The sequence below is a fragment of the Castanea sativa genome, chromosome 11, assembly GCF_040712315.1.
Source record: "Castanea sativa cultivar Marrone di Chiusa Pesio chromosome 11, ASM4071231v1".
Classification (NCBI taxonomy): Eukaryota; Viridiplantae; Streptophyta; class Magnoliopsida; order Fagales; family Fagaceae; genus Castanea; species Castanea sativa.
The window spans coordinates 58,009,740-58,022,081 of NC_134023.1; the positions used below are offsets into that span (position 1 = coordinate 58,009,740).

The window sequence follows — 12,342 nt, forward strand, 5'->3', positions numbered from 1 at the left end:
ATTGTATACAATCACTTCAGTGTGGTTTGGTAACTGAACATATGTCATCTTCATATTGTTAATTATAACATTAGGCTACAACCAAGTATATAGCCAAACTCGATCCCTCAACTAATATATTTCACTAAAGAAAATTATTTTTTTATTGCTTAATTTTTGACATGAGGCGTCTTCATATTGTCTAAGGATATCTTGGATTTTTATGCACTTATTCATGGATGTTCGGCTAAAGACTTGATATACGCAAAGAAAGTGAGTAATTTTTGGAGCTCTAATACAAATGACCACTCATGCAAACTTATTTCAATCCTCACTTAATGCAAATGCATGTAGTCCCCTCTGCACAAAGAAGAGAAAGGTTAAGGAGAGAGGGTTACCTTACCTCAATCCCCTCGTAGGATAATATATCCCTTTGGTTCTCCATTTAACAACGTAAAGTAACAACAGAGACACATTCCTTAACAAAAATACCCATTTTGAGTTAAATCAAGCTTATACCTGCATTTCCTCTTCCTGCTCACTCTCCTTTTGAAAACTGTCTCATTTGGTTTGTCGAGCTCCATATAATTATAAACATGAAAATCGTATGACCTCCCACAAATCCCCAAATTCTTAACTTGTTTGCTCTTAGGGCTCTTAGGGTCATATGAAGAGAGCTCACAATGAGATGGTCCTGATAATATTGCCACCACTAATATATTACCATTCTTTACCTAATACCCTTATAATTTCTCCTCCTCCGTTGAGATCAACAGTGAACTGTTTAGACCAAGAACCAACAACTCCATAGTCTTTCATCACCCAAATGGCACAACACTTGTTGTCTGCATGCCTACCATAATAAAATAATAGAGAAAGCAATCCCCCAATTACTGAGGTATGAACATTGTCAGTCCATTTGAATGTAACATTTGGCAATGGTATCACATGAAAACCTCATCACGCAAATCAAATGACAAAACCAATGGGCCACAAGGGCCACCGGGCTTGTGCTCATATTCCACTACAAAATGGACAGCACCATGAATAACCTAGAAGTTGCCTAACTCTCATTAATAACTTAAAGGTTGCCTTCTATGCCAGTGCAACATGTTTTGCTACTTTTTAAAATCCTATGTTACAGGATTGGCCAAGTTCCTACCACCAAAAGAACAGAAAATATTCCTGAAACACACTTTCTTTCCCTTGATCATCCATGAAACAAACATAACCATAGTGCTTACACTTTCATCATCTTCCTTTTATATAACATAACCATAGATCTGATTTTCTCCCTAGAGTAGACCGGACTGTGTAACAATCAAAAAAATCCAATCCTACACTTTATTTTATCAGTAAAATAAAAGTTTTACAGACACATTAAGGGGTGAGGCCCAATGAAAAGCCTATTCTATATGCATAGTTCTATTTCAACATTTTCTTGGAAAAATCCTAATAAAATTCAATTGAAAAGCCAAAAAAAAAAAAAAAAAATTATTGAATAAGCTGAAGAAGGTCCAATTTATCCTCCCAGAACCATTAATATCAATAATCTTTCCATATCAACACACAACTAAAGTAACTCAATGCAGTGAGGAAGCTAAGTCTACATCATATATTCAGCTAAACAAAACAGTACTTATTTTTCTGGGCAAACCCCATTATTTATTATATTTTTACAACAAACCCTAGGGTTGTCACTAGGGTCATGCAACTCCCACACTCAATACAATGCAATAAATTTAATAAATCAAAACCCCTAACAAAAGGTCATGATTCTACCTATAGTTAAATCGTTACAAAAACTTTTAAATGTTTGGCCTCATCTCTCTCTCTCTCTCTCTCTTGATAGGTTCTTATACTTTGTGAATGTACATTGATACAAAATACCAAGTCATGTGCTGATGTACAAAACAAAAAATCAGAAGGCAATGGCTGATCATATCAGAAAAATCTAAGCAAGTCTAATGAAACAGGAAGCGTAAAACACATTTTGATATTGAATATGGATTAGTTGTTGTGACAAGTTTAGTAATAGAAAAAGATAATAACATCAGACTTTCTTTTATATTTACTGTTTCCATCTTGCAAATGTTTAATCTCATCATCAACGACAGCCTCAAAATTGCATTTAACACTTCTGACCACTCTTTTTTCAACCAGCCACTTTATGCATGAAGAAGCAAACCAAAATTTACAATGGAAAAACAAAAGAGAAGAAAACAATGAAGAAAACTAATTACAAAAGTGGAAAGAACAAAGAAAATAAGGGAGAGGATCACTAGATGTGAGTCCCCAAGCCTGAGACCAAGCAAAAAGAGATCCACTAAAGAGCACAAGCAACTGATCTCTGGAACTTCTGACCACTCTTTATATCAAGCTGATAACAAATTAACATCTGAGAGCAGTATATTGAGGTCTGAAAGTATTTACTTATAGCCACACAGCAGTATCTAGTATATACCAAGAAAAAGATAGAACTGAGAAAAGTAAATGCTGAAATTTTGAGTTGAATCAAGCTTTTACCTGCATTTCCTCTCCCTGCACACTCCCCTTTCGGAAACTGCATCATTCGGTTTGTCGAGTAAGACAAGGTTCTCCAAATAATTATCAACATGAAAATATTCTGGCCTACCACAGATCCCCAAATTCTTAACTTGTTGGCTCTTAGGGTCATATGAAGAGAGCCCCCAACCTCTTGGTAATTTTGCCTCCACTAATATACTACCATTCTTCTGGAGACCTAATACCCTTGTAATTTCTTTGTTGAGATCAGCGGCAAACAGTTTAGTCCAAGAATCAACAATGCCATAATCTTTCATCACCCAAATGGCACAGCGGTTGTTGTCTAAATACCCATCATCAAAAAGTAATAGAGAAAGGGATCCCCCAATTACTGAGGTATAAACAAATCTCAGACTGAATGCTCCATTTGGCCATGATATCAAGCGAAAAACCTCATCACTCAAATCAAACGACAAAACTAATGGACAGTCGCAATTGTCCTTATCATATACCGCAAAATGGACAGCCCCACCTGAAGAAGCTGTGGGTCGATACCAATCAGTAAAAGCAATACCCGGAGGAAAAGAGGCACTAGTAATTCTCCAACACCCCTCATTAAGAGAGTAAACCTCAATTAGAGGTGGTTTGGCCTCTTCAGAGGTATTAGTTCTACATCGAAATGCAATCCTCACCACCTTATAATCATTAGTCCGAGGATCAAATCCAAATGCTGGGCGACATGTAATGCGGCCATGTGTCTTGACAGTAATGCAAGGCTTTGGAAGGGTAATAAATTTTCTAATAGAGGGATTCCAAAGAATAAAGCGCTCTTGTTCATAGAGACTGAACAAGCCATTCGCGGAACCAATTAACACAAAATGTTGGAAACAACGAGTCGTGAGTGGGAACTCAATGTTTTGAATTTGATCAAATGAGTCACTGTCGTCGTCAATTAATTTGTAGTGCTCTACATAAGGACTATCAAGGCAGTGCCTAACAATTAATTTGTTGGGGTTGGAAGGAAGTGAAAGTGAACGAGTGAGATGGGAATTGATGAAGGCCGAGCTTGTAATTAGGGAGTTCCATGATTTAGAAACGCACCTGAATCGAATTAGGGATTTGACGGGAAGTCTGTGCAGAATTTCCAGCACCACTTCCTCTGGGAGATAGTCTGACATTCCAGAATTTCAAGCTTTTTCTGAAATTTTCAATTTGGAAACGAGAGTTTTGAAAACGGTATCGTCGTCTCTCTTTCCTTTTTGGGCACTGTTTTGCTTTGTTTTTATTTTTTGCACTGCGGTTTTGTTGTAAAAAGACAATTACTTTTACTAAAAAGAATAATGAAACAAATTAGCGGGAATATTTTTAACTTTTATCTTAATAAAATTTAAAAAAAGGGGGAAGACTCCCTCCATTGAAACCCTCCTCCAATATCTCACTAATATTTAGTTATTTATTTGGTTTTGTATTTTTTTTTTCAACTTCTCTCTAGCCTTATATTGGTGTGTGATACTTCACAATGTGTTGCTTTGTGAGCTAGGATGCATGTAAACTGACAATGGTATGAGAACAAGTGTAAGTATGATCCGATGACATGAGTTATTTTTTTAAAAATTATAACATAAAACGGTTGATACAACACCAATATGACATAGATACAACACGAGTACAACACCCTAAATGAAGTACACGTGCTTCTAAGTTCGTGAAATTTGCTAGGGGTTGTAATTGAAACTATAATTGCTATAAGGATAGTTGATTGGAACAAAATTTAAGGCTTCTGTTATATATAAGAAGTGCATTGGCTACAAGAGCAAATGAGTTAGTGGAGTGGTGCAGTTGAAAACCAATATGAGTTTGCTTGTGGATTTTGGAAGGAGGTAGCTAAACCTGTTATGACTATAAATTTTTTAGATAGGTAATTGAGATTATTTAGAAAGATTATTATCAAAATATTCATTATGATTTCTTAGATAGAAGATTATCAATGACAAGAGCAGACCTAGGATTTCTAGCTAGGGGGGCCGAAGCATAAGGGAAAAAAAATCCAAATAGGTATCCATATAATACTAACAAAATATCAACTAAGATAAATACATAAAATTATTGTTTCTTAATACATTAAGATGTAATCATCTACCAACAAAGACAAAATAATACAAAATAATATTGTTTCTTAAGAGCATTAGCGGTTGCAAAAAAAAAATTATTTTCACAAATTAAAACTTACTTTTGCTACTTTAATATAGCATTTGAAATGTCTTGTATAGAGGTGTTTTTGGTATTTAGTGTTCTAAATACAAAATATTTATCATTTAAAACATCTGATGCTAATACTCTAATATTGGGCTAACTAAGATTTTTTTGTTTTTTATTTAAAATTTTTGTTAAGTTATTGAGTTTGATAGTTGCTAGTTAGGCTAAGCTAATTAAAAAGGAGGAGGTTTGAGTTTTTGGAAGCGGGAAGTGCAGCTGTACGTATAAAAAAATATAACAAATAAAAAAAATTCTCTCTTTTTCTTTGGGCCAGGGGGCCCAAAAAATAATTTTACTTTTTTTTCTTTGGGCCAGGGGAATCCAGGCCCCCCTTGGGTCTGTCCATGATCAATGATTTCCATTAGTCATAAAAACTCATTTACTTATCCATTTTCAAGAAACACTCATCCTACCTTGTCATAAACCTTATTCATATATAGTTTTAGGGCCATATGAATCCATCTACCCATCTACTACTTTAGGTCTTTTACTACTAAATTAGAATGCATTTTTCATGCTAGTTGATATAGAAGTTAATTAACTTTATAAATGAATCAGACACCACATCACTATGTTCAAATCTTTTTTCTATTTCTTCCTCTGGCTAATATGTCAACAGAATACTCTATTATTGCTATATTAACCGAGCTTGATTAGCAAATCTTTCTTAAGTTGACATAGCAACTTCTCTTTCCACTTTATAAATAAATTTAGGCACTGCAATACTCGGTTCAATTTTTTTTTTTCTTTTTATTTCTCTAGTTAATAGGTCAATAGATAAATGAAATTAGGAGCCATATACTAGGTTCAAATCTTTTTTCTTTTCTTTCTCTAGTTAATATGTCAATAAACAACTCTTATTGACATATTAACCAAGCATGATTAGTACATCTAAGCCTGACATAGTAGCTTCTCTTTCCACTTTGAACCTACTTCATACCGTATGTTTTTTTTTTAATTATTATATTAAAAATTTTCAGCAAACACATTTTTTTTATTCTTCAAATTCAATGAGGACAATAAGAGCTCAAATTCCTAGCAAAGTTTTTATTACCTCCTATCTCTCAACTAATATACTTTATGCAAACTTTTTTTTTTGTTCTCATCTAACGAAAACGCATGTAATCCTTTTACATAGAGACGAAAAAGGTTAAGGGGCATAGGTCGTCTTATCTCAACCCCTTGGTTCTCTGTTTAAGTAACAATGGAGACACATTCCTTAACAATTGGTATACAATATTCACGAAAACACATTCTTTTTATCAACTTTTCATGGAGCACTCATAACTACCTTATCATAAGTCTTAATTATATCTAGTTTTATGGCCATATTACCCCATCTATCCATTCTCTATAAATAATATAGGTCTTTGACTACCAATAAGAATGCATAGACATGTTACTTGAGATGGAAGTTAATTAACTTTATAAATGCTATATGGTAGCACAATACTAGGTTATTCTTAATTTCTTTGTAGGGACTTTAGGGGAGTGTTTTGTCACTCTTTTTTTTTATGCTAGTCAATAAGGGTATCAAAGTATTGAGACAGATTTGAAATCACATTTATTACCACTTACCAGCTTACCACAATGACGTTTTCCCCATTCATATTTCATTTCAATTTAACTTTTACACTTTCATTTGCATTAATTCTTTGGTTAATATATCAATAGATATTCAGCAAAACAAAATTGTCAGTAGACACTTCTGTTGTTAATTATTAGAAACAATTAGGAACAACTATTGTTATTGAGTTGATGTGGATGTCAGATGATGTAATGCATTTTTATCATAGTGGTAGACTCTCATTGATTGGTACTACAAAGTCAGCGCTGACCTTGCAGTGGTAGACTCTCATTGATTGGTACCCAATAATTTCCTATTAAACATACTATTGATAATGCATGTCTCCTATGTGGCATCTGCAAAGAGAGAGAGAAAATAATCTTAACTCTTAAGCCCAAAGACATGTATCATGATTTTATATATTCAGTTGTAAGACAGTTACTAAAAAAAAAATTCCATGGTAGTTGCAATAAATTGAATTTGTAAGGTCAAAAAGACTAGACAAAGTATACTCTACCAATAAGAGAATTTAAATTTGGACATTTTTTGTTTCCCCTAATTATATGCTATATGAGGTAATTTGTAATTTTTCCTGTGAGGATACTTCTCCAATTAATCGGATTTATCCGCTTTGGGGAGCCAGTCCCTCACGGTTTATCGGCTCAGTACCGAGTGTGGAGAGCGTACGGATTTTCACCCTCTGGGGGCTTGACACCGCAGTCCCACATCGGCAAGAGTTCCCTCCCACATATGGTTTATAAGCTTCTGGAGCAACCATATGTGTACCACTACAACACATGAGTGCTAGTAATGGTACACACATGGTCGCTCCAGAAGCTTATAAACCATGTGTGGGAGGGAACTCTTGCCGATGTGGGACTGCGGTGTCAAGCCCCCAGAGGGTGAAAATCCGTACGCTCTCCACACTCGGTACTGAGCCGATAAACCGTGAGGGACTGGCTCCCCAAAGCGGATAAATCCGATTAATTGGGGAAGTATCCTCACATTTCCTAAATCATTATGAACCATAACTGTTTAGCCAGTTAGGCAGTACGTTTCATCATTGAAAGTAGCCTTATTGTCTTTTATTTTATTTATTTATTTATTTATTTATATCGATTTTAGTATAAAAAAAAAAAACTAATCAAATAAAACCATCTTTTTTTTTTTTGAGAAAAAAAAAGAATGTCCTATCATAATACATAATTTACTAAATTCATTGAAGATTACTTACAAAAAAAACTACCTGTCATATCAATCACAAATTTTACGAGTGTCAAATTTAAGACCATAATTTTCAAAAAAAAAAAAAAAAAAGTCCATATACTGCATAAAACCTTACTGCCCACCGCAAGGTCACATTTCCTGCCCTGCAGTAGAGGATCTATGTTGTACTTGTGTTGAACTTTGATCTCCAACGCCACTAAACATCTCTCCAGCCTAAAATATGAGATCAACTCCAATTAACATTATAACACAACTCTAAATACTGCATAAAGTATTACATTTACATTAAAAAAAAAACAATATATTTATAACAAAAGCACAACAAAGTAATTACCTGACCCCTGAATTATTGAATCAAAGATTCCAATTTTGATTTTATAGTGTCCATTTTCTCCAATTGTGATTTTAAAGAGGTCATTTTCTCTGTCTGCTTTTGTAGCATTGTCTCTACTTCAGCCTAAAATATAAGATAAATAAATCCAATTAACAATATAACAAAATTCTTATAAAGTATAACTGCATAAAGTACTACATTTACATTCAAAAGCACATAATATATATATATATATATATATATATATATATATATATATATATATATATTAATAAAAGCACACCGAAGTAATAACCTGGCCCTTCTATCGTTGAGTTAAAAAGACCAATTTTGATTCTGCAGTCTCCATTATCTCCACTTGCGATATCAAAGTGGCTATTTTCTGTGTCTGCTGCTGTAGTATTGTCTCCAGTTCATATAGATATGCCTCTTGTAGCTGGAGTGCTCTCCCGTTGTGTAGTATTGCCTCTTGTAGAGGCCATAGTATTGCCTCTTGCTGATGTATTGTTGTCTGTTCTTGATGTAGTATTGTCAGTTGTAGCTCTTGTAGCAGGTGTTTTGCCTCTTGTAGCTGGCATCTCTCTTTTTCTGAAGTCAACCTGGAAATTTGGTAGCAGTAGATACACCAAAAGGCTTGGATGGTTGAGATACAAAAATGAATTGAACCACAAAGTAAAACCAATAATTATCATATTAGAAAGCAACCCATTATAGAAAATCCACATAACCAACCATTTAAACAAGAGAAAAAGGAAGTTCTGAAGACGTATATAGTTTTCAAATTTCTTGCAGATTAATCTGCAAAATTACAAACATATAAAGGGATGAGGTGGATGACTTTACCTACTCCAAATGTTTTAGGCATGAAGAAGAATCAACTTTAAGGGTGAATGACCTCATCTCAAAAAAGTGAATTCTGAGAGAGAATCCTCTAAGTCTTTTGGGCATGAAGAAGCATCAAATAGAAGCATTACTAAAGAAAAAATGAGATACAAAACCCTACTACAAAAATAACCAAAACCCCCAGACATAAACATAAACACACATCTCTATCAACGACTTAACATATCTCAAAAACCCAATGAAACTAAGTCAAAGTAATTGATAAAGGAAGAAAGAAAACCCTGGGGAAAAAAAGGACATGAAAAGCTCTAATTTGCTAGTGAGAATCGAACTTAATCATAAAAATGGAAAATCAAAATAATGCATAAATTAATAATCAAAATTTGGAATAAATCTATGTGAAATCAAAATTTAAGGAAAGAAAAGGGCAGATCACGGAGAGTGGTGGTCCTGGCAGATTGGCTTTCATTCCGTTCTTTTTGGGGACCAAAATTTGAAGCAAAGCACTAAGAATCAATGCAACACTTTATCTAAAAAAAATTAATAATAATTACCATTATTATTTTTATCACAAGGAACCTCTTCAAGGCAAGGCCACTTTGTGTACCCCCATCTAGACTAAACCCCGGATACACGACCTTACCCATAAGAACTGTGTATCAGGTAATCTCAAGACTCGTATTGGACAACTTTAGCTAACCCGTGCAAGCATGTGCAATGCAATTTTTGAAATTTTATAAACATGTTCATCCAAGTCCCACTTGCCTTCTTTAACCATTCTATTTTTATACACAACTTATTTACCTCCCTTCAAATTTGAGCACCTTATTCTTTAGTTTCCCCTTCCTTTATCCATTATTTTATATCTAATACAAACATCAAGTGTCACCAACCCATATTGTGTGGTTACACCGTCTCTTGATATTATTTTAAAATTTTACAATCTTACAATATCCCCTATCAATCTTTGGAATAATTATTAAATTTACCTAACTAATGTTAACCTATTCTAAACATAAGTGTGACTCTCCCTACACTGTTGTCCAAACAAAGAAAGCAGCCTTTTTGAGGCCTTCACTTTTTTTTTTTTTGATAGGTAATCAGAAAACTTTTATACAATGGAAAGTATTTTGGAAGAAAGAAATGCTCGGAGTTTTGAAGGGCATGAAAGATTGAGGTGGCTACCTTAGATTATTGATTCTACTTTGGAGGCCCGGCTACCTCTGTTTAGCCAGATATTCTACTTTTTTCACTTTTTCCGATCAGTCATGGGGGGATCTCGCAGTTTTTTCATTGAATCCAAATTTTTTCAACTAGTTGTAGAGGAAGGGGGACGCTATTTCTCGTTACGGATTTTTGAGAGGGGCAAATACTTCATGAGATCAGTCTTCATGGGCAAGAATGCAGCACAATGGCTGATGAATAATATAGAAAACATTGTGGTTGGGGCTAACTCCAAACAGTTTTCCACTCTCAGAGATGGTGACAGTGCCTATACTCTCCAACGAAGTACCAATTCTTTTGGTCAGTTCTTTCTATTGACTGAACTCAAAATTGGCGGGTCTAGGAGGTCGATTTTTGTCCCAGAAGGCAAAGAGAAAAGTGGTTGGAGGGTGTTTGGCCTTGAACTAAGAAGGATGTTGTTCCCTTCCCAATATGCGGTTGGAAACAGTCATCCAAATTTTATTCCTCAGGTGTATAGGCATTCATTGGAGGCTCAAAACTCTAGAACTTATGTTGATGTTGTGCAAGGCTACAATGGAAAAGCAAAGGATAGACAGCAGCTGCAGCAGTTAAGTATCACAGATAAGGGGAAGAGGACACAGTTAGGAGAGGAGAAGAGGGCGGTGAATCCAAGTTCTACAGGTGCCAAGGGGGGGGGGGATTTTCCGGTGGGCAAGCTTAAGAAGATGGTATTAAGAGAAGGGGAAAGGAGAGAGCAGTGCATTAATGAGGATTCAGAGTTGGGTGAGCAAAACCCGGCAGGTTTTAGGCTACGTTTCCCATCTTTTTCAAAAGCAAATGAGCATGGGGAATTGAGTGATGTAAGGAGACCATGCTGGACAGGGAGCGGTCTAATTGTGGAGGTTGACGTGAGAGGGAGGAGGCGGGTTTCTTGGGATAGAAGGAAAAGGGGAGTTCAGAAGTTTAAATGGGTACCACGGGCTGGGAAGGCTTTGAGCAAAGGCAAGCTGGTTCTGGGCCCTAATAAGCTAGCAGCCCAAAAGCCAACTGGAAGCTTAAGTCTACGCCCAATCTTCACAAGCCCAATACATTTAGAGTTGGGGGAGTGCTCTACTCAGTGTGGAAGGCTTTTAGGCTCAGCTGATACTCAAGAGAAGGACGGGGTGAGTCCAGGGGCGAGTATGAAGTATCCCGAGAGGCCGACACAGGTGGCCGGAGGTCTGAGGAGGTCACCGACGGCACGGTTTCAGGCCGAGATTGGTGGCTCGAGCTTCTCGGAGCCTCTGGTGACTCCGATGTGCTCGGTTTTGCCGGTACTGGAGGTGCGTTGTACCGGACTGAGCACGAGGGGCTCCGAGATGCCACTACTGGTGGCCGGAAGTCCTGTGAGGTCACCGAGGGCTCGAACTCAGGCCGAGATTGGTGGTTCGAACTTCTCGGTGCCCCCGATGGGCTCTGGGTTGCCGCTACAGGAGGTGGGTGGTACCGGGTCTCAGGTGGTTTCGATGGTAGGAGTGTCGGGGTGTACCGAGCCTTCTCCGATGATGGTCAGCAGGCTTATTGTTGACCGGAACAGTTTTTTGGGCTTCTCTTTATTGCTGGGTGGGTTGGCCTTTGAAGGTAAAAGGATGTTGACTCTCAATTTAGTGCCACGGTCGTTAGGACCTTTTCTCCCTGACCTCATTCTGGAGTTGGTGCGAGCTAGACCAAGGGGCTTGGGGGTAGTGGGTCAGGAGGTCAATTCTTCTCATGGGAAGGAACTCTGCCTTCCTAGGGAGGTTATGCTTGTGGAGGAAGCAGCTGTTTTTTATGCGGGTGTTGGTGAAACAAATTTGTCGGTTGCCTTTCCTCTGCAAATTTTTGATCCAAATGCGCCGACAACCTTGGCAGAGCTGGAGGAGGTCGATGAGGTTTTAAGTATTGAGACTAACACAGATATTTCTAGGTGGGTGAAATACAGAATTCCTGGTTTTAGTAAATTGGTTGGGTTATCTATGACTTGACATAAGGAATTGTGCATTGCTTTCTTACAGAGGCTTGAATCAGAGATGGAGGCAGCCAATGTGTTACACAGGAAAGTAATGGGCAGCAAAAAGGTGGCTAAGTCCAAGAATAAGGGATGCAGAGAGCTGCATAACTTGATTTCTTCGGTGAATTATGACAGAAGATAGAGGGTGGTCTTGTGATGGTGTCTGTAGTTGGGGATTTTTTAGTGTTTATGAAGATATTTCGTGGAATGTTAGAGGTTTAAATGATCCTCGGAAACGTCTTGTGGTGAAGAACTTGTTGCGAGAGTGGAGGTGTGATGTTGTTTGTTTACAAGAGACAAAAATTGCTAGCATGAATAGACAACTAATTTGTAGTTTGTGGGGTTGTCCTTATGTGGATTGGGCTGCCTTGGAGGCTGATCGGACTGCTGGTGGTATTTTGCTTACGTGGGACAAAA

General features: G+C 36.8%; 1 protein-coding gene across 2 annotated transcripts; it reads right to left on the reverse strand.

Annotated features, from left to right (window-relative positions):
* Positions 1–1,958: 1,958 nt before the first annotated feature.
* Positions 1,959–3,769, reverse strand: LOC142617813 (F-box protein At3g07870-like). Of its 2 annotated transcripts, none has more exons than XM_075790774.1 (2): positions 2,506–3,769; positions 1,959–2,359 (listed from the first exon to the last, which is right to left on the reverse strand). In XM_075790774.1, exons 1-2 carry the CDS (start codon positions 3,660–3,662, stop codon positions 2,350–2,352), a joined length of 1,167 nt encoding a protein of 388 aa, XP_075646889.1. In that variant the 5' UTR covers positions 3,663–3,769; the 3' UTR covers positions 1,959–2,349. The 2 variants fall into 2 exon arrangements, with proteins under 2 accessions (XP_075646889.1, XP_075646888.1); XM_075790773.1 differs by having other exon boundaries at positions 1,959–2,432.
* Positions 3,770–12,342: the final 8,573 nt, after the last annotated feature.

Bases quoted from the DNA above. Each gene is read 5' to 3' on its own strand.
- LOC142617813 (XM_075790773.1), bottom strand. From the start codon at position 3,662: ATGTCAGACTATCTCCCAGAGGAAGTGGTGCTGGAAATTCTGCACAGA. The intron at 2,433-2,505 runs GTAAAAGCTTGA...GGTATATACTAG, and splicing joins TGCAGGGAGAGGAAATGCAG to ATACTGCTGTGTGGCTATAA.